Source organism: Dermatophagoides pteronyssinus, unplaced genomic scaffold, assembly GCF_027571235.1.
Source record: "Dermatophagoides pteronyssinus isolate colony J.1.1.1.1 unplaced genomic scaffold, Derpt_VIB-CSIC_2022.12 sq0013, whole genome shotgun sequence".
In the NCBI taxonomy this organism is placed as follows: Eukaryota; Metazoa; Arthropoda; class Arachnida; order Sarcoptiformes; family Pyroglyphidae; genus Dermatophagoides; species Dermatophagoides pteronyssinus.
In genome coordinates this window covers 946,675-973,596 of record NW_027461537.1, presented here as the reverse complement: position 1 = coordinate 973,596, position 26,922 = coordinate 946,675, and the positions used below count along the sequence as shown (strand labels likewise).

At 31.4% G+C, this 26,922-nt stretch overlaps 4 protein-coding genes across 7 annotated transcripts; 3 read left to right on the top strand and 1 right to left on the bottom strand.

Moving 5' to 3' along the window:
- Nucleotides 1-1,680: 1,680 nt before the first annotated feature.
- Nucleotides 1,681-4,587, top strand: LOC113790608 (tyramine receptor Ser-2-like). Its single transcript, XM_027340297.2, has 3 exons — nt 1,681-2,839; nt 2,947-3,182; nt 3,268-4,587. The coding sequence occupies exons 1-3, from the start codon at nt 2,467-2,469 to the stop codon at nt 4,516-4,518; spliced, it is 1,860 nt and encodes a 619-aa protein (XP_027196098.2). The 5' UTR covers nt 1,681-2,466; the 3' UTR covers nt 4,519-4,587.
- Nucleotides 4,588-4,940: 353 nt separating this feature from the next.
- LOC113790613 (helicase domino-like) lies at nt 4,941-21,389 on the top strand. Of its 4 annotated transcripts, XM_075821895.1 has the most exons (13): nt 4,950-5,277; nt 5,927-8,559; nt 8,614-9,527; nt 9,595-10,127; nt 10,182-10,271; nt 10,336-11,903; nt 11,972-12,046; nt 12,099-12,242; nt 14,226-14,261; nt 15,011-15,167; nt 15,242-18,096; nt 18,163-18,558; nt 19,858-21,389. In XM_075821895.1, exons 2-13 carry the CDS (start codon nt 6,079-6,081, stop codon nt 21,103-21,105), a joined length of 10,497 nt encoding a protein of 3,498 aa, XP_075678010.1. In that variant the 5' UTR covers nt 4,950-5,277; nt 5,927-6,078; the 3' UTR covers nt 21,106-21,389. The 4 variants fall into 4 exon arrangements, with proteins under 4 accessions (XP_075678011.1, XP_075678012.1, XP_075678009.1 ...); XM_075821896.1 differs by lacking the exon at nt 19,858-21,389 and adding an exon at nt 19,626-19,699 and having other exon boundaries at nt 4,941-5,277; nt 15,242-18,558; XM_075821897.1 differs by lacking the exon at nt 19,858-21,389 and adding an exon at nt 19,032-19,699 and having other exon boundaries at nt 4,941-5,277; nt 15,242-18,558.
- On the bottom strand, nt 21,328-23,333 carry LOC113790618 (pescadillo homolog). The gene is made up of 3 exons (XM_027340313.2): nt 23,126-23,333; nt 22,915-23,062; nt 21,328-22,852 (listed from the first exon to the last, which is right to left on the bottom strand). Exons 1-3 carry the CDS (start codon nt 23,230-23,232, stop codon nt 21,386-21,388), a joined length of 1,722 nt encoding a protein of 573 aa, XP_027196114.2. The 5' UTR covers nt 23,233-23,333; the 3' UTR covers nt 21,328-21,385.
- Nucleotides 23,334-26,895, top strand: LOC113790616 (DNA replication ATP-dependent helicase/nuclease DNA2-like). Its single transcript, XM_027340307.2, has one exon. The coding sequence runs from the start codon at nt 23,346-23,348 to the stop codon at nt 26,799-26,801; it is 3,456 nt and encodes a 1,151-aa protein (XP_027196108.2). The 5' UTR covers nt 23,334-23,345; the 3' UTR covers nt 26,802-26,895.
- Nucleotides 26,896-26,922: the final 27 nt, after the last annotated feature.

Sequence of the window (26,922 nt, the reverse complement as noted above, 5' to 3'; positions counted from 1 at the left end):
GAAATCAAAAATTCCAGGAAAAAAAACAATTCTATTGTGGATTTTCAATTTTAATTATTTACTGTTGTTTTTTTTGGTTGGTTTGTTTGTTTGCTGTGTTAAGCCATTTAATATCCGGTTAGAAGCATCCAGATTTGAAAGAAAAAAATAGCACACATTTATCATTTGTTTTTTTTTGCCTGTGAAATTAATCACAAGGAATTCATATTCACGACCATAAGTTTGATTCAAATTTTTGATTTGAACAATTTGAATGTTTCGAAAAACAAAACAAAAAATTCTTTGATTTTTTTTTCTGGAATTCGATAACATTCGTCAACATTTTTTTCGTTGTTTACATTTTGGATTTTATTACAACAAAAAAAAAAATTCCCTGTTTCCATTAAGTTTTATGAAATTTTTTTTTCTTTTGACCAAACATTCCAGAAGGAATAAATAATTATCCTTGGACTATAGCAAAAAAAAAAAAAAAATACAAAATTATAAAGAATGGCGCCAGTTAATAAATCAGTGATTAATAAACATGCGTATTATTTTCAAAACGATATACGCATGTTACAGAATATTACAGAATCGCAGAAACAGCAGCAACCCGAATATTTAAAAAGAACAACATTATAATCATCAGTGTGTCAGATCAGATCAGATCATCAAGTGATAAAGTTTACCATAAATTATTTGCAAAAAATTTCAAAATTTGTTTTTTTTATTTGCAACGATTATATTAAAGTTTATTTTTCATCGAAATATTTATTAAAAAAAATCGAATAAATTTCAATCTTCAATTCAATTCGTTATCATTGAATACTTGTGACATTGTTCAAATTTTTTTTGGGGGGTAAGTTATTTTCGATTAAAAATTTGGTATATTTTTTTCCAAAATTTTTCATCAACGATATGAATTAATTTCGGAAAAATTGTTTATTACTTTTGACAACATATTTTGCTATGGCCATTAATGAAAATTATTATGATTATTATTGGCCAGAATTTTATAGTTTCGTTTAGAATTTCATTCGCGGAGGAAAAAAACATATCCACATCCATCCATCCATCCATTCTTTATTATATCCAGATAAAGTATGGAAAAGTTTAGTTTTTCCTATTTTTTCGGTTAATTTGCAAATTAAATTAAATTATCTATATACGTTGTTCAACTGTTATTTGTGTGATGATGATGACCAGAAAAAAAACGATAATGTGATGAGAAAATGAAATTTAGTTTCTTTTCATTATTTATATTAAAAAAAATATAATGATCACACAATATTATGATGATAATGAGTGAAAAACGGGTTGACCAGAATTGTGGAAATAATAATGATTTTTTTTTTGATATGAAAAATACATCTCTTATGATCTGCAATGCAGTGTAGATAATCAGGAAATCGAATGTTTTTCATTATCGAATATTTTTCAAATTTTTCTGGAAATTTCTGGATTTTATTTCAAAAAAAAAATTACCAAAAAGTTTTCTTATCCTTAAAAACAAAGATAATCAATTAATTCGTAATTTTCGGTTCCAATTTTTGGTTTTAATCATATCGATTGATCAAATTATTTGTTTCGATAAGAAGAAAAAAAAATGTCAAACAAGCAAACATCGTTGTTGTTTTGCATCAATTTATTCATTACCCTAACCATCCGGCTTATATAACCTTGAACAATAAGAGTAAACAACATTGTTGAATTGAATTCACTATAATACAAAATTGATTGACATGACATGAAAATCTATTCTTTTTTTCCCCCAGTGATTCTTGATTAATAAAAAGTGTTTGTTTTCCAAATAACATTAACAAGTTAATCCTGTTCAATTTTTTTTGCAATATTCTCTAATCGAAGTTGATAGATCTTTTTTAAAAACATTTATGAAAGAATATTGATAAACACTGTTCGAAACAAATTATGACAAATGTCAATTTTTTAAATAATTTTGTTGCTGGTGTAGAAAAAAACCACCTTGGTGAGCAATCAAAAAAAAACGACAGAAACCAAAAATTACCGCCTGGTAACCACAGTGAATAATTTAGGCAAATGAATTTATTCTATCAAAATCATTGTCACGAACAATTTTTTTCGGACCGAAAAAAAAGAAAAACAATGTGAAAATGAAAATAAATTAATGAAAGATCCGGTAAAAAAAAAGATTGATGAATGAAAGAATTTCAATGTCTAGTTTATCATGAAATATTATCGTTTGTGAATAAAAACTAAAGCAAATGACTGAAACAGATCTACCAAATCTAATCTTACTGATTAATGACTTTCTTTTTTGTCTGTGTGTTGATTTTCATCTAACATTTCATTCGACTATGAACTGATTAATTGAAATTTTCATTTTTGGCAGGTATTTTTTTTTTTTTTTTGATAAATTTATTGGACAAACAAACATCATCAACATGTCAGTAAATTTCGGACAAGGATTAAGAAAATATTGAATTTTGTTGAAACTAAAGAAAAAAAATGAAACAAACAACAACAATGATTGATGAATTACCAATCATATATGTTGGCATGGAAGCATGTGTTGCATTCATAGCTATTATTGGAAATCTTTTGGTCATTATAGTGTTTATACAGGATCGACGATTACGTAAAGTTACAAATTTTTATATAATTAGCCTTTCATTTGCCGATCTATTAGTTGGATCAATCGGTATACCATCGGCTATAATGACAAAAATTGGTTTACCACGTGGTTCAATGAGATTATGTGTAATTATGTTAAGTTTATTGATCATATTATGTACGATTTCCATATTGAATTTGGTTGCCGTATCAATGGATCGATATTGGGCAATTCTACATCCATTGGATTATCATAAACGGATTTCCGGTAAATTATTTTTCGATTTATATTGATTTATTTGAAATTGTAATCTTCTGATTTCATTAATCAAATTAACTAATTAATTAATTAATTAATTAATTAATGTATTACAGAGAAGACAGCATTGGCAATAATATTTGCATGTTGGCTAGTTGGATCATTAATCGGTTTATTACCATTATTTGGCTGGCATAATGAATATAATGATCGTTGTTATTTCATACCAACAATGAATTATAATTTTTTAATGTTTCTTTATTTTGCCACAATTGTGTTCCCTGCGATTATAATGGCCATTTTCTATATTCGTATTTATATCGTTGTTAAACAACAACTTAGAATGAATAAAGTATGATGAAAAAAAAATATTCCAAATAATTAATTATCTTTTTTAATTTAATAATAATTTTTTTTTATCTATCAACAACAATCAGGTTCGTCATCTAAGCATCAGTCATCAGGAATCAAGTTTTATTACCTCGAATAAAGTTCCTAATCTAATATCATTGGCAACGAAAACAAAGATGAAGAAAAAATTTTCAAAAAATTACATTTCAGATGTAATTGTTGAAGAAGAAGGATCTGAAAATAATAATAACTTGGATAGAGAACAAAATTCATCTATTGATATGATTAATAATGGAAAGAATATTGGTAGCCATGTATTTAAAAAACATTCATTACCACATCTTATTAATAGTAGATTTGATTATAATCATCATAATCAATCAAATAATATTGACCATACAAAATCCGAACCGAATAGCCGTAAAACAAGTACAATATCAATTAATAATCGATATAATCGTCCAATATCGATTATCGATTGTACGGGCAATTATAAATGTTCAAAATCAAAATGGCGTTCAATTTTAGCCATTATGAAATTTCGACGTGATGTTTCAAAAGTTTCTAGTCCAAATGATTCAATCGAAAGTATTGATTACCATTTTCAACAACAACAACAACAACGTAATAGCTATTTTTTCAACAATAAATTAAGCTATAGCCGTCGTGAAGTAAAAAAAGCACAAAAATTATTCATAATCGTTTTGTTTTTTATGGTCTGTTGGATTCCATTATATACATCGAATGCATTCGAAGCATTCTGTCCACAATGTCCAAAATTACCTGCCAGCGTATTGGATTTTCTTATTATTTTATCGCATATCAATTCGGCTGGATCACCATTTCTATATGCATTCCATATGAAAGATTTTCGTCAGGCATTACGTCGTTTAATTTGTAAAGGAGCTTTTAATCAACGAAAACTTCGTGATTTACGCCGCGAAGAATTGTTCAATGTAAGTGTACAACAACAACAGCAACGATCAAATTCTAATTTAAACCGGAATGGATCATCATCGCATACAGTTAATCAAAATCATCAAACATTCGACAGAGTGAATCCAAAAAATTCTGGCATAATACATAATCCTCAATTTGAACATTCATCGTCACATACAACATGTCATGAATCACTTGAACATATCTTAAATGCTATGACAACAACTATTCATTCAAATGTTTGTCCAAAATCATCACCATTAAAAACAAAAAAGACATCCAATCAACATCCTCATCAACAAAGACAACAAAAATATCATACCATGCCATTACTTTCGAAAGAATCGATAAATATTACAAATAATATGGATAAAAATCTTAGTATTTTAATCAAATAGTATTTTTAATTAATATTGTAATTTGTTGAAAAAAAACATCTCTTTACAATAACAATAAAACAATTCTTTAATCTAAAATTTCAATTATTTATTAGGAATAATTAATAATAAAGAATTTTTCAATAAGAATAAATTCGAACGTTTTTTTCAAAATCCCAATACAACCGATTACATCCATATAGGTGTAAATAGCCAAAAGTGGATTCATTAATATAGGTAGTGGCATTGTGTGTGAATTTTAATGCGTTTGTAAAAAACTAAAACCATTGTTGGAATTTTTTTTTTTTAATAGTAACTTTCCTGGATTTTGGATCCAATGAAAAAGAGCACACCCTCTTTACACTGTGATTCGAACCACTTCTACAAATTTGTTCGTGCACTAAATGTGGTTAAACAAAAAACATCACACATTTCACTTTCTTTTTCTCAGCAATAAAATCATAACACAGCGATTGATTCGCCAAAGATTCCGACCTCTCCCTCTATGCATGACAATTGCGTGTGTTGTATATGAGCAAAATTATGAGCAGCAAAAAAGAGAAAAAAAAATCAAATCTAAAAAATATATACGAAAAATGTTTGTATAGTGTGTGCGAATAGGGAAAAATTGAAAAAAAAATCGAATTTTTTTCTGTGGATTTTGGAAACCATCATAAATGATTAGTGAGATTTTTTTATTCAAATCAAATCTAAAATAAAAACAATATTTTCATTTTGAAATCTTAATATTATCTGTGTTATATTTTTCATCGTTAAAAGGTAAGAATCTTTAAATAAATTCGATTTCTTTCGGGTCAAACAATTGTCCTTTATTTTAATATCGAAAAAAAAACTGGTCAAGCTGAATGTATTGTGTGGTGCGGTGCGGCGTGTCCTTTTGTGTTCGATTAACGATGCTATGCAGCATTGTGTGTATTGAATTGTGAGCAAGCCAAAAATAAGAGCCGCTCATTGATGACATGCACTAGCAGCCAAGAGGCCCGCCATCTTTTTTTCTCTGTATTTTTTTGTAATTTGGATTTCAGAAGGCGCCGCATGATTCGTATTTGTATTGAAGATTAGAATTCAAGAATCAATGATTTTTTGAATGGGATTTTTTTTTGAAAAAAAAATATTCATTTAGAATTGATTAGAAATTAATAATGTTTTTTGTATTATAAATTTGAATAAATAATTTTTTTTAATAAATGATAATCACATTGTTATATTCTTTGCGAAACACAGAATCGGATTCGTTCATTTTTTTCTAGTTATTGATAAATTCAAGTTTAGTTTTAAAATTCTTAATGGTGAGAAAATTATGCAGTTTTGTTTGGTTATAATAGTTTAATTTTTTTAAGCATGACGGAATATTTGTTACCGGATTAAACAACTATTCATTTTAGTTTTTTTTTGTTTGCAAAATTAGATTAAATCCGACAAAAACGAAAAAAGATTTACCTGAGAAATTTATGATTTTATTCAATCAGTTAAAAATTTGTTGCAGAATAAATCTAATATCAACTATTCAGGGTCGATTGTGGCCGTCGAAAATCGACATCATTGGCTAAGGCCAAACAAATGGCACAGCCACAAAAAGAAACAAATCTTGTCGACAACATCACCACTACAACAACAACAGTAACGGATGTGACCAAATCTCAATCATTCAATATTCATCATGATCAACCATCATCATCAGTATTGGTGGACAATAAAAACGATCCTGATTGTGGTTCGATAAAAATGGAATCATCCACAATTTCAGGTGATGTTTGTACATCATCGTCATCATCATCATCTCGTCAACAATCCGATTCAAAAGCCATCAATGATGATAAACATATGGATGGTGGAATTGTACTTGTTGATCAGGATCGAACGTTAGAATCTTCATGTTCAAAACGCAAACCTTCTCCTGATAATGATAATGACGGAACAGATAATCAACAACAGATATCAAAAGCCAACTCGTCATCATCGAATAAGAGAATAAAAATCGAAAATGATTATGATGAAACAATAATGTCAACATCTATTTCATCAAATAATTTTGCCGAAATCGGTATTAAAATTGGTTGTGATAATAATAATGATGATAAAAATATCGACGTTCAACGTGATTCGCCATCGGCATTTGAAATTGATGATAATAAAATTATCGATAATAATTCAAATAATGATAAAGTTAATGATGCTCAAATATTAGATTATTATGAAAAGCTTCTTGATGATATGGAACAAGAATGGCTAGAAGAAATGAAAGAATATTATTACATGGTTAATAATGTTGGAATCTATATCGATTATCCAACCATGAAAAAACGTCTCGATCCCATCGGTTTAGCTAAACAGCTTGTTTATATTTGTGAATCTTATGACGATGATGACCATTCTAGACCATGTGCACATCGTCTTTTGACAAAATTAAATCCTCAGCTATTCTATGATGATATATTAGAGATGATTCAACATTTAACCGCTACGACCGTATCCTCTGCTATGATAACGATAACACCACCTCTTACACCATCAACGATCGGTTCAACGGATGCCGGTAAATGTCATACATCCACAAACATCATCAGTACATCCGGTGTTAATGAACCTCCATCGTCATCAATGTCAACAACAACGTCCATAAAATCCGAACCAATTCATCAATCATCAATTGTTTCGACAATGACATTGATTGATTCTTCGGGTAAGAATCAATCTAATTCAACAGTATCATCATCATTACCTTTATTAGATGATAATTCTCAAGTTGCTAGTCCTAAAAGTATATTGAATGTAAATGATATGTCCAATACAATCATCAATGAACCTAACCCTAATAATGCCACCACAATCGCTAACGATATCACCGACAGTAGTAACATCAAAACATCTTTGGCAGTGGCCAAAAAGCTTTCGATCTCTTCATCATTAGATAATGAATCCAGTACCGAACAAATGGTTGAACGAGCTAAAAAAGAAGCTTATGTAATGAAACGTATTGCTGAGCTTCGAAAAAATGGTGTATGGTCAATACGACGATTGCCTAAAGTACATGAACCACCACGTTGTAAAACTCATTGGGATTATCTATTGGAAGAAATGCAATGGTTGGCAGCTGATTTTTTTCAGGAACGTAAATGGAAACGAAACTCAGCAAAGAAATGTGCTCGGCTATCGCTGAAATATCATGCATCAAAAGAATGTCAAGCCGAACGTATTGAACGTGAAGAACAATCAAAATTGAAGCGTATAGCATCAAATATGTCCAAGATGATTAAACAATTTTGGGCTGAAATTGAAAAAGTTGTTGAAGCTAAACAAGAAGTGCAACTGAATGAGAAACGTAAAAAGATTCATGATATGCAATTGCGATTCATTGTAGATAAGGCCGATTTATTAACTGAAAAATTAGCTCAAGAATTGATTGTACCTCATAAAACATCCAAAGCATCATCAACATGTTCAGAAGCTGATCCATCAGAATCGGGTGTGACGAAAATCGATTTTTCAATCCATAAACAATCAAAAAATGAAAAACGATCAGATATCGATGATCAGGACGAAGAATTTGAACAAGGTAGTATTTGTTCGGATGATGATGAAGAAACTATTGCCAAAGAAGAAAAAGATTGTCAGCAAGCTGATTATGCTGATGAAATCAATGCATTATCAAACGAATCCGAAATGCCCATTGAACAGTTATTGGCCAAGTATTATAATATTGATGCTGATGATATTGATCTCTCACAACTACAAAAACAGCATCAGAAAACTGAGGAAAAGCTTGACGATAAACATGGACAACAAAAAGATGATGATATTACAACGGTTGATGATGAAACGGAAAACAATGATGATGATGATTTGGAGACAGCTGATTCTGAAGATGAAACTAGTGCTATGAAAAAACAACAAGATGATGATGATGAATCAATGATATCTGAAATTGATAATAATCAGCCCGAGGAAGAGGCAGATACCGACGATTCAGATGAGGATTCTGATTTTGATGAAAATGATAATGTTGATAGTAGTTTCTTGATTCAACCTGATGACAAAAAGGTATGTTTGAATTCCACTATTTTCCTTTCATTAATAAAATTCTGATTTTTTAAGGATGATAAAAAAGCTGAAACAACGGATGATGAGTTGAATAATATTGCTGCCGGTGCTCAAAGTATCCAACCTAAAGGAAATACTTTTTCATCAGTACAAGTAATCAATAAAGTACCATTTCTGCTCAAATATCAGCTTCGTGAATATCAACATATTGGTCTTGATTGGCTGGTTGCTATGTATGAGAAAAATCTCAATGGAATTCTTGCTGATGAAATGGGTCTTGGTAAAACGATACAAACGATCGCATTGATTGCGCATTTGGCTTGCGAGAAAGGCATCTGGGGACCACATTTAATTGTTGTGCCAACAAGTGTTATGCTCAACTGGGAAATGGAATTCAAAAAATGGTGCCCGGCAATGAAGATAATGACCTATTTTGGGAATCCAAAAGAACGTCGTCTAAAACGGAAAGGCTGGACAAAACCAGATACATTTCATGTATGCATTACCTCATATAAGCTTGTGATACAAGACCATCAATCATTTAGGCGTCAAAAATGGGTGTATTTTATATTAGACGAAGCTCATAATATTAAAAATTTTAAATCCCAAAGATGGCAAATGTTATTAAATTTTAATTCTAAAAATCGTCTCCTATTGACCGGTACACCGTTACAAAACAATCTTATGGAATTGTGGTCCTTGATGCATTTTTTAATGCCCAAAGAATTTCAATCACATCGTGAATTCAAAACATGGTTTGACAAACCAATGACCGGTATGATTGAAGGCCAAAGTGATTATAATGAAGATTTGATAAGGCGTTTACATCGAGTATTGAGGCCATTTTTGCTACGAAGATTGAAACGTGATGTCGAAAAACAATTGCCAAAAAAATATGAACATATTGTTCGATGTCCATTGTCTAAAAGGCAAAGATTCCTTTACGATGAGTATATGTCATTGGCAAAGTAAGTTATAAAGATTTTTTTCATCAAAATTTCATTATAATCACATTTTGCTTGATTTCAATTGCAGTACAAAAGAAACTTTGGCAAGTGGCAATTTCCTAAGTGTGATCAACATATTAATGCAATTGCGAAAAGTTTGTAATCATCCCAATCTGTTCGAAGTAAGAAAAACCATCTCACCGTTCATCGATGATGGTCTACAAATGGATTTGCCAGGAATATTCACCACCATCAAAGACCATGATCCACTTAAAAAAATTAATCTTCATTCACATTTGAATCTACTATTTTCTCATCTGCTAAATGATTCATATAAGCAAACGCAAATATTAAAACGTTATTATGATGCGTTCAAAATGAAAGATGTGATCAACAAAAAAGAGGATCAGATTTACGTTCGCCTCAGTGATTATAAAGATTTCCATCGTTTCATGAGAAATATTCGTATGGTGAATTCATCATCAAACACTCCTAATCATCTGAGACCACAATTGGCACTTTCCAATCATATATTTCCAGTTGTTAACAATAATTCTAATAAGCCATTAATTCGTTCGACAAACAATCAGATTCGAATTAAAAGTCTTGAAAGTTCAAAGGGTAAGTAACAAGTAAAATGATTCATTCTCTTTTAATATTTTTTCATTATTCAAGTCATTTCTACGTCAAACAATAATCAAGCACTGCTAAAATCACCCCAAATCAATGTTAATTCACCTGACAAGAAAATCATCAATTTTTATTGTAAGTATTGTTTAAATTTTTCTTTAACAAGTTTTTAAATTTTTTTAAATTTTCTGCAATATAGCACATATCTATATCAATCCTGGATCGCGTGATTCGCCTAAAATTGATCGCGATAATGTTAACATCGAAATTCGTAAATGTAATGATGAATCTAAAGAAAATCATGATAAATTATTTGGTAATGGAAAATACGCTTGTGAAGAAACTGTTCAACGTTTAAAAACATTATTTAGTGAAAAATTGAGACGTCTAGCATTAAACAATAAATCACGTTGTCAAGGTTTCGCTCGATATTGTACAGATTTTTTCGAATTATTTGATTTTTTTGGCCTCAAAGGAATCGTTAATTTTATTCCGTGGAATAAAATTAGCGATGAAAATGATGAAGATAAAAAAGTCAGATATTCGAAAATGCTATTTGGCTCATCATTTATCAACGGTTTGACTTTAGTTCGTCGAAGTCAGCATCTTAAAGATGGTGAAGAATTTGATCGGAATGATCTTTATTACATCACTCAAAATCTTATTCAATTGGTCGATTCACCGAATTCATTGGCCAAGAATCTCGAAGAGCTAATGAAATGTTTTATTTTCGCCGTTCCCGGTGTTCTATCACCAGTTCCGCGTCTCAACTTGTCAAATGTTAAATCCTACCAGAAAATTGATAGATCCACTTTAATAGACGATTTAAGACAAAAAATTTCCATGGATAAATTTGATTTGCTCACGATTCCTCGAGTTCAATTTAGTCTTCAATTACCCGAAGCAAGGTTAATACAGTATGATTGTGGTAAACTTCAAATACTCGATAAACTTTTATGGCAATTGAAATCTGGACGTCATCGTATATTGATATTCACACAAATGTCACGGATGTTAGACATTCTGGAACAATTTCTAAATTATCATGGCCATACATATCTACGTTTGGATGGTACTACCAAAATCGATCAACGACAAGCATTAATGGAGCGTTTTAATGCAGATCAGCGAATTTTCTGTTTTATCTTATCCACACGTTCCGGAGGCATTGGTGTCAATTTGACAGGTGCCGATACTGTGATATTCTATGATAGTGATTGGAATCCAACAATGGATGCACAAGCACAAGATCGTTGTCATCGTATTGGCCAAACACGTGATGTACATATTTATCGTTTGGTCAGTGAACGAACGGTCGAAGAGAACATACTGAAAAAAGCTAAACAAAAGAAAATGTTGGGTGATTTAGCTATCGAAGAAGGCAATTTCACCACTGCATTTTTCAAACAAACTGCCATAAAAGAGTTATTCGATGTTGGTGGTGAACAAGATATGAATGAAGAACCGACCATTAGTGAACCCGTTGAAGTCGTAGAACTTGACGATTGTTCGGCTGTTGATCCTGCTCCTATCCCATCCTCAACTTCAAACAATAACGTTATGACGTCATCATCGGCACCGATACCGAATGCAGCATTTGAACAGGCATTATGTACGGCTGAAGAAGAAAATGATGTTACAGCAGCTAAAATTGTACGTGCCGAAGTTGCAGCGGAATTGGATGAATTTGATGAAACCATTCCGATTGAAGACATTCCTGATGAAAAGAGTCCCGAAGAAGAACAGATTGAAGAATTGATCTGTCAGGTATGTTATATGATGACCAAAGTTTTGATCAAATATCTAAAAGTATTTTTTTTCTATTGTTCCTGAAGCTCACTCCAGTTGAACGATATGCATTGAAATTTATTGAAAGTGCCCAAGATTTCCATGAATTGAAACAAGCAGATGTGAGTTTTTTGTTCATTTCATTTTATCAAATCTAATAAATTTTCGTTGCAGGAAGAGATGGAAGAGACCAAAAAACAATGGCAAAAATCGATAAATGATTGGAAAAAAGATCAAGAAGAATTACGTAAACGTGAATTAGAAGAATTAGAAGATTCCATTATGACATGTTCTCGAGACAATTGTTCCATTTCAAAGGTTAACCACAATGATCAACATACACATTTAATTCACAGAAACACTCACAAAAACAATGATAAGATTGCTATGAATAGGCGAAATACTAAACTTTCACGTAATATCACAACTCGAAGGTCAAACAAAAACATCAAAAATAATCGAAATCAACGAAAAAATCAACTCAATAATAGTAGTAGTAATCATAAGAACTCAAAAAACCGTCGCTCTAAACAACCTGTTGCTGATGTTACTAATGATGATGATGATGATGATGATGATGGTGATGATGATGATGGTGATGAGGGTAAAGATGATGGTGAAGACGATGATTCAGAATCCGAAACAGATAGTGATTCTGAAAGTGATAATTCATATGATAATAATCGCCATGTTCGACGATCATCAAAACAGATTAATAGAATGAGAAATAGAAATCGTGTCAAAACTAGCAATAATCTATCCACAACGATAAAGCAAAGCCGTACTAATGATAAACGAATATCAAGATCGAAATCTTTAATCAATTCGATGACAAATGATCGCTCTAAAAGAAAATCAGTAAATCCATTAGATTCATCAGTCAATGATGTTAATGATAGTACCGTTGTTCGTACGCGGCAACGAACTTTATCATCATCTTCATTGATTATGAATACCAAAATTGAACAAAGAAATGGTGATGTCTACAATCACAATCAAATGAATAGTACATTATCATCACCGAAACGTGCTTGTAATAATAGTGGTAGAATTCTTCGAAACAATTCTAATTTATCATCACCATCATCATCATCATCGAAAAATCTTAGAAATCATCATTGATAATGAAACAAAACATACCCCAGTGTTACCAAATGATACTATGAGTAATCATCATATATTTTAATTAATTGAAATATTTTTTTTTTGGGGAATCTTATTCGTTGTATTTGCCCCACATATCTTTGAATATTTGACTTTCGAGAATCTCATTTCGAACCATGAATAGAACCATTGAAAACTTTTCCTTAAATTTTTCCATTTTTCATTATATTTTGTTCAATGTGTAAATAAATTTAGCCAAACAAACAGACAGACACACACGCCAATGCAATCATACACAAAAAAAAATTTGATTCTATCTTAACATTTTAATAATTCTGTATGATAATCATACATATACTCATCCATTCATTGAACAAAAAAAAAACTTATTCGAAAAACTAAAAATAATTGATTGATTTCAATTATCGTTTCGGTTCATTCCTTCTTTCATTAGGTTACATTTTTCCCATTGTTTTTTCATCTTCCTATCTTTCTATATCAAATTCTCTAGACTGCATCAGTTCGAGATAGCAAGAGAAAAAAAAAGCGAGAGAGAATATATATCTTTCAAAAAGAAAACGTAGAAAACATGAGAATTATGTCTATTTGTTTTGTTTTGATTTGTGTGTGTGTGTGTTTTTGTGAATGGCATGAATTTTAAATCAAATACTTGACACTGACAGAAACAAACAAACAGACTAAAAAGACTAAATTCTTTCTTCCATTTATTTTCTTATTTTATCGGTAATTAGACAGGGTACACACACACCATTTACATCCAAGAAAAAAATTAAGATTTAATTTAGAAAATTGTCATTTTTTTCCACTAAATCACATACATTCATGTAGTAGAAATGAGATTATCAACAAGTCAAATATTTTTCCTCATCCTACATTTTAATGTTGTTTGATCGCCATCATCGATTCTTGATGATTATTTTGTTAGTCGCAAATTTTCATTTTTTTCAAAAATTTAAAAAACAAAAAATTTCAAATTTTTTTCCGCAACATCCGTATAAGTATATAGAAAATAGAATGAACATTCCATTTAAATGATAGAAAACACAAAACACACAAACAAAATATAAAAAATTCATGCCTTTCACTTGTTTGATTGATTGATTCTCATGATTTCTTTTTGTCTCTCGTTTTCTTTTGTTTTTTTCTCTCATTTGCTATTTATCTCTTTACGAACAGGTGTTCATGTCGTTCAACTGTTCCGAACCGATGCCGGTAAGTGTTGTACCCATTCGAATTGAATTTTCTCTTTTTCTTCCTTTTCCTATAATACCCCCTATAATTTGATGAAATTTTTCGTATAAATATATTTCGTTCTTACGATAATGTATGTGTGAGATCTTTTGTAAGAAGTTATTATTGATTAGTGTAGGATTAGGGATTAAGAAACCGAAACGATTTTGATCGATCTATTTATTTTGGTTTTTTTGAATAGTTTCATTCAAAAAAAAAAAAAAAATCAATATACATCACACACCACATATTATATAGAGACACTATATTATCAATCTTTTAATGATTTATTATCATTGTAAATAAATAATAATGATTATAAATATTACAATTATTTTTCTTTGATTATTGCTAAATTTTTATTAATCAAAATTGTGTGATTCGACAATGACAGAAAAAAAACAACAACAATTGATAATGATGATTGTTAACAACTTTTTGTATGTTTTCTATCACCATAATCATTTTCCGAATTTCTTTTTTGGATTCTTTGTGGCTGTGTAAAATAAATATAATGATGATAATCGTGAAATTTGAATTGCAAAATAAATTCTTATTTTTTCCATTCGTGTTTTGTGTTTTAATTTCAACAAGCAATATCATTTGTTTGTTTTCGACCCTTTTTCCCCTATTTACTATTCCTTTTTTTTCCATTCGAAATCCTATTGGAATTTTATGATTTATTTTGATTAAAAAAAACACGACAAATTCCTTTTTTTTTCAATTAATAGATCTGGGCACCACCTACCCCACCACAAGATGAAAATGATTTCTACATTGATTATTCATTTGGTTTCTCTTATGAGAAAACTCTTATGGCAGAATCACAATTACCGCCTGTTTATATGCCTAAAGAACATAAACGTATTCGTATTGATCCATTACATGGTATGATTTTATTTTTCAAAATTTGATAATTATTTGAATAATAATTCGTTTGTTTGGAATTCATTTTTTTATAGCTCGTAAACATCCTTATTCATCTAGTGGACAAACATCGCTTACAAAATCAGGTGGACATCGTCGTAGTGATGATTTATTCAACATACCAAAATCATTATTTGATCGTTCTGTTGGTCGTCATCGGCGTGAAATTCTTCTTTTCAAATCAAAACTTTGGCCTGGAAGTCAGAATCTTGTGTCGATTAGTAACAAAGCTATAGCGAATATTGATTCGATGCCCATACAAAATCTTTCGACAGCTTTGTCTCGATCTCAACAGAATATATTTGTGAATAGAATGCCCGAATGGACAATCAATGAAGATTATTCCATTATTTATGTTTTACTTTTTATGCAAGAATTACCATTCAATCTAAGCGTAATCTATCCCGGTCATACACCTAATTGGGATTTTGTCGCTGATCAAGTAAATGCATTTAATTGTTTTAAAAGATCTTCAAAACTTTGTCGCTACCATTTCGAAAGCATCATGACCGACAAAGATGATCAGTCAAATTTAGTTGGTGGTAATATGGTTGGTGTTCAGGGTACTGGTCTGGTCCCCGGAGTTATTGGTGGGGGCTCTGTTAACGATCAGATGAATTCTATCAGATCGGGAACAATGAAACAGACAAAATCATCGAAAAAATCGGCAAAACAAGCAACTTTGAATCAACAGCAACAAATGATTCAACAACCACATATGTCATCAAATATGATGCCAATTATGGCTAATATGCCACCACCACCAATTATGGGCGCACCTGGTCAAATACCAAATTCAGTTACTGTTCAAACTAATCCATCATCATCCAAGCAACAAACACAAGCATTAAATCAACAAATGTTAACGGCTCAATTATATCGAGTATCGAATATGATGCAAAAAACAATCACTGATAATAATCTTGAGTTTACCAATCAAATGCATCGACGATTTGCCGCGATCAAACAGATCGTAATTCAACGAACACAAACATCGAAATCATTGTTCAAAAAACAGCAAAAGAAATATGATATGACTAAGATATTCAAAGATAATAAAATCGATTTCGATCGACATATAACCGTTGAAGAAGTTGCCGCTCGTCGTGCCGAACGTATTAATCGTGAAAAACTAGCTGCCCGACAACAACAGCAACAACAACAACAACAACAACAGCAGCAGCAACAACAACAACAACATCACCAGCATCAGCAGCAACAACAACATCACCAGCATCAACAACAACAGCAACAGCATCAGCATCAGCATCAGCAACAGCAATCTGTCATGGCAGAATTTCATCAGGCAAAAGCAGTATTTCCTGCTCAATTTAGAGCTTATAATATACCGGTAGCCGCCAGTGGTACACCACCGCCACAGCAGCAGCAACAACAACAGCAAATGATGCCATCGCAACAATTTCACACGGTTGCTGTTAGTGGTGCTACCGCGAACCCACAATCGACTATTGTTATGGCTTCCGGTCAACAGCAACCTCAACCACAACAACAGCAACAGATTATATTGAATTCGCCAGGTCCGTCGGCACATGCAAACACGGCGACACCAACATTCATGCCACATGTGCAACAATTTTTAGCTGCTACAAAAGCTGGTGCAAAATTTCAGAATTTGGCAGCTGTTAGTGGCAGCGGTGATAATTCCGGTGGTGTTACCGATTCAAATCAATCACTCGCAAATATTCAAGCTAAAGTTCTTCAACAAAGTAATAGTGGTGGTCAATCATCATCTACGGCCATCCATCATGTATCATTGGCACAAGCTCAATCCATGGGACTTATATCACAAGGAGTCGCTTCCATTGCCACGATTAGTACTCCTCAACATCAACAAGTTGATACGAATCCTACAAATACTGTATCATTGACTCATCAATTGAATCAACAACAACAAGCTACAACGGCTCAGCAATTTATGATTCAACAAACATCAAACACTGGTACTAGCCAAGCAGTGCCGGTAAATGTTTCGATATCAGGTCAACAACAACAGCATAAATTTTTGGCCATTTCTAGTCCATCGGGATCATCAAATCCTCAAACAGCTAATCTAACACAGGTTACACCACAATTGATATCATCAAATCAAATGAATCGACAACCGCTTAGACATCATTTATTAGTTTCTCGAGGAGGAGCTCGACCACAGGTTGTTGCTGCTCAACATCATCCATCATCCGCATTGCAAGGATCTCCTGGTGTTCGTCATATTCATATGCAATCATTACGTGCCGCAGTAGCTCAACAATCAACAAGTGGTTGTGTGGTTCCATCGACAACAACCATACAGCCTACACAGCGATTGCAATTAGTTTCACAATCGTTAATTACTTCAGGTGTTGGTAATAATAAAATATTAGCAACATCATTAATAACTAGTTCAACAAATACATCTCAAACAACCAATACAATAATTGGACCTCAATGTATATTATCTGCATCAAATCAATTGTTGTCGCCAGTTTCATCAATCAAAACTATAAGCGGCAATAATGGTGGTGGCAATCCACAACAAGGACCATATATCCGTACGATTCGAAAAGATGCTACCGCTTCAATTGCATCATTGAAACCAAGTCCATTAGTATCTGTTTCAAATCCACAACAAACTTCATCAACATTAACAACATCTAGCATAATGACTTCAAGTGGACAACAATCACATGTTTTTGTTCAACAACAGCCAATGCAATCACATGAAGTCCAGCTCGCTCAACAACAACAACAGCAACAACAATCCTTAACGTTGACCGGAAATATCGTCAAAACCGTTCAAGGGGTTCATTCCTTCACTGGTAATGCACAAACATTTACAATACCAGCAAGTCAAGCAAGTAAAATTCTAAATCAATCATCAGCTAGCGGTCAGGTTCGTTATATTCAAAAACCATTGAATGTCGCTGGTAATAAACAAGCACAATTACAACAACAACAGACAAAACTGATACAACAACAATCGATAAATGTTGTTGGTGATCAACACGGATCCCAACAATCATCTAATAATAATCAACGTTCGGCAAATATTATAACACCAATGTTCTCATCTCAACAACAACAACAAGGAACATCGTCAGGTCAATCAACATCATCGGCAACGAAGCCAAATTTTCATTTTGTTACATCATCAGCTAATGGAAGTCCTCATCATACATTAACATCGGTTCAACATCAACAACTATTGCAACAACATCATCAACAACAACAGTCACAACAAAACAAATCAGCAACATTATCATTACAACAATCTGGACCATTAAAAGGTTCGATCATTGTACAACAACCAAGTAGCAGTTCTGTTGGTTCTGCACATCAACAACAAAGTGGCAATGTAAGTAATTGCAACAAAATGAATTTGATTAAATTACAAGTGCCTCATTCATCATCATCTACATCATCATCATTATCTGATAATAATATTAATAATAATAATAGCCATTGTAATACAAAAATTCAGCGAATTAGATTTGTTGGAGGAAAATTTGGTAACAGTAGTGTTGGTACTGGTATTAATCCATCATCATCATCATCGGATACAATTAAATCATTATTATCCATTACAAAAGGTTCTTCAAATAAAGACAATAGAAATAAATTAAAACATCCACAACAGACACAAGATTTCAATAGTAATCGCAATGATGATGATAATAATAAGAATCTATCATAAGAAAACATGACCAAGATCGAAATATTAACCAAAATTAATAATCCTTTATTTTTGGATGATGGAAATTATTTATCGCATGTTTTGTATTTTTATTTTAATTAATTTCCTTTTGAATGAATGGATTAATTGAATAGATGAATCGGAATGCATGATCATGGCCCCCTCTCAATTCATCTTTTTTCCTCTTGAATCGCTATCAACTTTTTTTTTCTTCCGCATCATCCTCAAACTGACCAATTCAAACAATACAAATCAATTTCTATCTTTGAAATTTTTGTTTTGCTTTCACACCTATGTTTAAATCACATTATATCCTCTCATATTTTCATAATACAATGAAATTAATTATTCAATTAATTGATCAACAAATTGCGTTCCCTTCATTATCCAACATACTTAAATTTGAAAATTTTAAACAAACTTACAAACAAACAAAAACTATAATCACCACTATCATTACTTAAAAAAAATTAAATTTGGTTTCGGTTTTTTTCAGAAAAAATTTCCATTCGCAACACTTTTTGATAAATAAATCATTATTTTCTTGTTTTTTTTTAATTTTCTTTCTTTTTTTTTCTTTTTTTTTTGTTTTGTTTTCATATCATACGATGGTGATGGTATTTTTCTTATTTCCATTTATCTTTTTTTTTCATCTTACTTTTTCATTTGATTTGGAATTTTTTTTCTTCCTTTTTTGTGTTTGCATCTATATTTGAACAAAAAAAAAGATTTTTACATCTCCAAATGATTGATGTTCTAGCATGTTCTTTTTCTGTTTTGTTTTTTTTCTTTCGTTTTTTTTTCAAACAACAACACTGGAAACAATTATAGTAAACCATTTCTTATTAAACTGATTGAGATTATATTCCTATATTCCCAATACAATATGATTTGACATTGATTTATTAATTATTTGATTGATATGTGTTCCTGTTCATTGTGATTCATATAATGATATAGTCATTGTCGACAACGATGACGACCACCATAAGCGGAAATACAAATATTACTGGTCAACAACAACAACAACAACAATCAAACACAACAAATTATATTCTAACATCACAACAACATTTACCAGCATCGATAAAAGCTCTTACTGCAACAACAACTACATCAACATCCGGTACAAGTCAACAACAACATTTTATTGCCGTATCATCGAATGATTCATCAGTGAATGCGACAACTATAAAATTACTGCCAACATCAGCTGGAACAATTGCCATACAACAACAGCAACAAACTGGACAACAACATCAACAACAAGGAACTTTATCTTCCATAAATCTTTCACAAAATGCTCAGATAACTCATACACCAAAAGGACATATCATCATTAGTGGACATGGTAGTGCTGCTGGTAGTGGTGGTCCTAATTCAACAACAATATCTTCATCGCCTACATTGTTACATCAAGTGGTTAGTAGTAATCAATCGACAACAAATGCTAATCAAACTTTGACATTTGCCATTCGAACTGCGGCTACTGGTCATTCGCCATCATCATCATCGTCATCATCACCATCATCACAATCAAACACTGTTCATTTGAGTACGTTGACATTGAAGAATCCATCATCATCGACAACAACTGGGAGTGGGATTGGTATTCAACAAGTTACCGTACCAAGTACTAGTCAACAGCAAACATCCGCTTTAGTGGCAGCATTATCACAATCATCATCACATGATCAACATCAACAACAAGGAACAACAACAGTATCAGCAAATAATGCCGCAATTCTTCGTAGCCTAGCTTCATCGAATGTTTCAGCCAAAGCTATACCAATTGTTTTAATGCAATCTTCAAATCCACAGAATTCCAATATAATTGCTCAAACAACTTCTGGAACAGCCGTATCATTGATTAATATTGGTCAACATACAGCCATTGCTTCGAACAATCAACAACAATCACAACGACATATTGTTTCGAATAAAATAACGACAGCAACACAAACATCAGGCGCTACATTAGGTTCGATTCTAAGCGCTGCAGCTAAACAAGCTGATTCACAACAACTTCAATATTCAAACGTAACAACAATGTCATCATCATCATCGACAAATCAGATTTCAACCATATCGACTACGGCTAAACCAAATGACTCACCATTGATTGAAGCGTTAATGTCCTCATTAAAATCAACATCGACATCGCAATCGAAAGATTCCAACATCAGCGATAAAGATTCAAATGAATGATTCAAATTCGATCATCAATATTGATTGATTTTATTAGAATTGAATTTGTAATAAAATTTATTCATATTATTCAAATTACTTTTTTTTCTTCATTTTTTTACAATTTCGATTCGTTTTTTTTGTATCAGAATTCAATTATTCGCTGTATTTGATCTCTTTTCATTTTTTTTCTCGATACATGCATACCTCATACACACACACAAATACATTTTACAAATAGAATTAAATTTTGTTTGCGAAAAATTTTATTAAAAATAAAATACGAAAAAAATAAAAACATTCAATCATGTTTCATTTTTTTATTAAATGATGATTGTCGTCGTTGACGTTCATCATAATTTTGTCGTTTTCGTTGCAATCGGTCATTTTCACGATTTTGTTTTTTCTGGTTTTTTATGATTAAATCATATAATTTCTTACGTTTCTTTGGCATCATCATTACACGTAAACGTTTTTCTTCATCTTGTTTCTGTTTTGTTTGTTTAAATCGATCTATTTCAATTGGTTTACTTTTCTTCACCATCATTTCAGGTTCTTGCTTTTTGTTTTCATCATCATCAATTTGGTTTGATTGTTCATCACCAACATTATCATCGTCATCATCATTGGACATATGATCATCTTCATCTTCTTCAACGTTGATACGTTTAGAATTTTCAAACATTTCCTTTTCGGGTGGAATATAATCTCCAGATTTTTCTTCAACAAATGGACTTAAATGTGGTGGAAGTTTAGTACCGATAAAATAATTTTGAACCGGTAATAATTTTCGAGAATTAATCGAATCAAAAACCCATTGTGGTTGAATATAATATCGATTAACGAAACGTTTAGGAATTTCACGATCAACAATTTGATGCGTGATTTGTTCATCATTTTCATCGAATGTAGCACCAGAGAATAGATTTCGATCCCAAGAAACTTGTCCAGAGAATGATCGTATGACAAAACAGAGTGCTTCACGTGGTACCTCACGATTTATGAAGAATTTTAATCCGGCAAATAAATTCTGTAGTTTTTGAAGCTGATGAAATGTCATCACTGATGAACCGAATTTGATCTCTTCATCATCATTACCTAATTCTGTTTCAAAATTATCAATTTTTGCTTGCTCATCAAGGATTTGATTATCTTGATTGATTAAAGGAAGATTCAATGCTGCAATAGTGTCATCCGAATCATATTCATTCTCATTTTCATCTTCATCATCCACTTCATCTTCATTTTTCTTTTCTTTGATTTTTTTAGTTTCGAAAAATTTTGGTGGATATATGAATGAATTTGAAACATAAAGTTTATAGATTATAAAACCTAAAAGTGTTACGTAAAATTCTGTGAAAGTTTTCATCACTTGAAAATCCACGTCCGGAACTCGATTCATTACGAATTGATGTGGGACAACCCATCGAATAGTTTGACCCATAATATTCGCCTCGTAATAATAGCCTTTGATTGAGATGAAACATTTTCGCAAAGATTTCGTTTCCATCACGTAATACATGAATTCCAGTGTTAAACGGCGACTTAATTCAATCAATTCAAGTGGTAGGGATTTAGATTTGCCAAACATCGCATACAAGAAACACATTGATAAAGCATCGTCCATATCGCGAAGAGCATCAATCAATGTTGGATAACGTTCTTTTACAATATGATCCAATTTATAAAATGGTTTATTTTCACGTATTCGTTGTACCCATTCATTATCTCGGCGACCTTTTGCTTTGGCCATACGTTTCATGAATATCTGAATAATTAAAAAAATTGAGAATTTCATATCATCAATGAATTTGATCAAAAACTACAAACTTTGAAATCCCAAAATCTCCATATGATTGGTTCATGGCTTAGATATAAGATATCTTTTCGAAGATAATAGGTTTTAGCTTGCGAAGTATTCCCAGATTTTTTCTTTTTTGCTTCGACTGGATATACTCCTTTCAGTATGCATAAACGACTAGAAAAAAGACATTAAGATTTTTTCGTATTTTTTATGAACATATATTCATCACAAACTTACCGGAAATCTTTTAATGATAATTGCAACTTTTGTAAAGCTTCACCGCGTGTCATATAAGCGATTGGACGTTTCTTTAACGCTTTTTTACCTTTAATGTTACGAGCCATTGTGAAGATTCAAAAATAATTTGATTTAAGAACTTTAAATAACTTAAAGAACTACAAGCAAACGCTGAACACGTGTTTGATAGTTTGCAGATTCTTTCAGGTGGTAATAGCCGATGGATTTAAATAGTCGAACTTTCTCGTTGGATATCTGTCGAGTTGACTTGGGAAAAAGCGCGGATTTCATTATTTCATCATCATTTTCAATTTTTCGTCGAATAATGAGCCCGAAAAAAATTCCCACCAGATTTCTGGTGACACATTCTGATCATTTAAATGATAATGAACTTATTCTCAGATTAGAGTCTACATTTTCTATTAATGATAATGTCGATAAATTTGTATGTATTCTTCGGGATTTTTGGAAAAATTTAACAATCGAACCCAAAGAATTTGTCAATATATATGATCCAAAAATTGAAAATAATTCCACTCTTATTATTGATAACCTAAATGGCTTAATAATTGTTCGACCCGATGTTCTAATCCCGATTACAACATTAATGGCGGCAAGTTTTTGCATGCGAAAAGCGTGGCTTTCACGAATGTTTGAAATAATTGGTGAACCAAATAAAGCATTACTAATTGGTACAATTGTACATGAAATTTTTCAGGAATGTTTCCTTCATCAGCAATATGATGTTTCCCAAATCGAGAACATATTTCTGAAAATTATTCCTAATCATACATTAGAATTGTATGGTTTGAATATGACTCGTGAAGATTTGATGCAAGAAGTGAAACCATATATACGTTCAATTTCAAATTGGTTTAAAATTTATGTTGGTAATGAATCGAATAATTATAAAAAATTATTCTCCATTCAGCGTTTACATGACGTTGAAAATACTATCTGGTCAACCAAATATGGTTTTATCGGTAAAATTGATTTAAGTCTTGAAGTAATTATTGAAGATAAAAATAATATGACAAAATATTCGAATCTGATTCCATTGGAATTAAAAACCGGTCGCCATTCATTTTCATCATCACATATGGGTCAAGTAATTCTTTATTCATTCATAATGACTGATAAATATGTTAATTATAAATCATCTGGTGGTTATCTTCTTTACCTAAAAGATGACGCAAAAACTGAACATATTCCAACCAATCATAATGTATTCCGTGATTTAATTTTATTACGAAACAAATTCGTCCGCTTCTACGATAAATTGGGCATTATCGATGAAACAAACAAGAAAGATTTAGTCATGAAAGGTCCAGCAACATTAAATTCTGAACGAACTTGTCGCCGATGTGAACATAATCTCGATTGTTCATTGATTTATCGATGTTTCGATCAAAGTCTTTTTGACAATCCTAATGATTCACATTTCTCCTCCACAATTACAGCGCACCTTAAAGGTCGTGAAATGGAATTTTTTTCTAACATGTTGGAATTATTGGAAATTGAACGACAATTTTGTATGGCATCAGAGGAATTTGTTGATTTCTGGAATTTCCGTTCGGAGGAATGTGAAAAATTTGGTATCGGTTTGAGTAAAATGAAAATTAAATTCAAAGATGAACGAACAATCATTTTTCATCGCAATCCAAAAGCGACGATGTTATCATCAAAATTGTTTTCCTTAAATAATGATATCAAAATGAATCTTACTTTATTAGAAGGACGTCGTGCTGTCATTAGCGAAGAGCTTATCAATTCGACAAAAACATTTGAAATTTATGGAAATTTTTGCCGTCAATTATGCATTATGATTGGACAGATTGAATCATTTTCGACTGATACAACGGAGATAATTATCAAATTGGAAAAAGATGCTTGCATAATGAATCCTCAAGCTGTTTATCGTATTGATTTTCTCAAAAACATAAGTAATCGTGCAATGTTAATCAATTTTTCCAATCTTCTTCGATTAATGTATAGTGAAACTGATGATGCTAGAGCACGAGAACTTCGTGAAATAATTATACATGGTCGAATACCGAAATCAAATATGAATGGTTATAAATTTGGTACCTATAATCAGCTATACAATTCACCAATATTATCGGGATTGAATATACAACAAAAACGTTGCATTCTAGGCATATTAAAAACTAAATGTTCTCTAATATTCGGAAGTCCAGGATCGGGAAAAACTCAAACTATTGTCTCTTTGATTCAGATTCTTGTGGAACATGGATATTCCATACTGGTCACTAGTTATACACATGTTGCTGTTGATAATATTCTAATGAAACTAGTGCGATTTAATGATGAAAATGATAAGAATGTTGATTTTGTTCGAATGGGACCGACATTACGAATCAATCCACAATTGTTGAAATATTCAGATCATGATCGAACAAAAAAATGGCTGGAAACAGAAAATATCACCGCATTGAATCATTTTTATTCAACTATACCGGTCGTAGCAGCTACCTGTTTAGGTGTGTTCAATCATCCATTGTTTCAGAAACGAACATTCGATTTTTGTATTATCGATGAAGCAAGTCAAGTATTTTTATGTACGTCTTTGGGCCCATTATTTAATTGTCATAATTTTGTATTGGTTGGTGATCAAAAACAATTACCACCTGTTGTACAAAGCCCATATGCACGACAGAATGGTCTAGATGAAAGTCTGTTCTCACGATTGTTGAACACATCAGGTAAACAAGATATTGGTCATTATGATGATAATAATGAATTAGATGTTGAAAAAGATAAAAAATCTGATCAATCGATTCGAATCTTTCCATTATTTATCCAATATCGTATGAATTCTGTGATAATGCAAGTGGCTAATAAATTAACATATGATAATCAATTGAAATGTGCTAATAAACAAGTTGAAACAATATCATTATCAGATTATCTATTGATTAATGACAAATCTAATCGCATAATTGAAGAACATCGATCATCATATCTATCTAAAATAATTAGTCCTGATCTAAATGATTCTGTTATATTTATCGATACAAGCTCGATTGAATCGGCATTCGAAACATCCGATGATGATAATAGTGGTTGTAACAATTTTTCTCATCAACGATCACTATCATTGATTATTAATGAAAATGATTCATCCACAACAAATAATGATAATACAAAATGTAGTTTTGTCATTAATAAATTCGAAGCTCGATTGATATTACATATTGTTCGAACATTATTAATGATTTACAGTAATAATAATAATGATAAAAATGTTGCAAATTTTAATGTCGACAATATCGGTATCATTTCACCATTTCGACGACAAGTGAATAAAATTCGTGAACTATTTGGACAACAATTTCTGGAACAAAATCATTTAGAAATTAATACTGTGGATCAATATCAAGGTCGTGATAAGGATGTTATCATTTATTCATGTGTCAAAAGCTGTTCGTCCGGTGAAACAATTAATCCAAATGAAACACAACCAATTATTGATTCGGAATTATTAAAAGATGAACGTCGTTTGAATGTAGCTGTTACACGTGCTAAACGCAAATTAATCATAATTGGTAATTGTCAAACATTGAAACGTTATCTACCATTTCGTAATCTGTTCAATGTTCTTGAATCAGAACAATTTATTCAATTAATTAATTTTGATTTTAATGATATTGTTTAATTTTTTTTTAATTTTGAAACAAATTGTTTTTTTTCAAGAAAATTTTGCAATTTCATCAATTCGATTAAACAATAAATCTCAATTATGCAATATATTCGACTACAAATTGATTTCTTTGCGC

Bases quoted from the DNA above. Each gene is read 5' to 3' on its own strand.
- LOC113790616 (XM_027340307.2), top strand. From the start codon at position 23,346: ATGGATTTAAATAGTCGAACTTTCTCGTTGGATATCTGTCGAGTTGAC.
- LOC113790618 (XM_027340313.2), bottom strand. From the start codon at position 23,232: ATGGCTCGTAACATTAAAGGTAAAAAAGCGTTAAAGAAACGTCCAATC. The intron at 23,063-23,125 runs GTAAGTTTGTGA...TCTTTTTTCTAG, and splicing joins TTATCATTAAAAGATTTCCG to TCGTTTATGCATACTGAAAG. The intron at 22,853-22,914 runs GTTTGTAGTTTT...TTAATTATTCAG, and splicing joins GGAGATTTTGGGATTTCAAA to ATATTCATGAAACGTATGGC.
- LOC113790613 (XM_075821894.1), top strand. From the start codon at position 6,079: ATGGCACAGCCACAAAAAGAAACAAATCTTGTCGACAACATCACCACT. The intron at 15,168-15,241 runs GTATGATTTTAT...ATTTTTTTATAG, and splicing joins TCGTATTGATCCATTACATG to CTCGTAAACATCCTTATTCA. The intron at 18,559-19,857 runs GTAAGTAATTGC...ATAATGATATAG, and splicing joins ATCAACAACAAAGTGGCAAT to TCATTGTCGACAACGATGAC.
- LOC113790608 (XM_027340297.2), top strand. From the start codon at position 2,467: ATGAAACAAACAACAACAATGATTGATGAATTACCAATCATATATGTT. The intron at 2,840-2,946 runs GTAAATTATTTT...AATGTATTACAG, and splicing joins TTATCATAAACGGATTTCCG to AGAAGACAGCATTGGCAATA. The intron at 3,183-3,267 runs GTATGATGAAAA...AACAACAATCAG, and splicing joins AACAACTTAGAATGAATAAA to GTTCGTCATCTAAGCATCAG.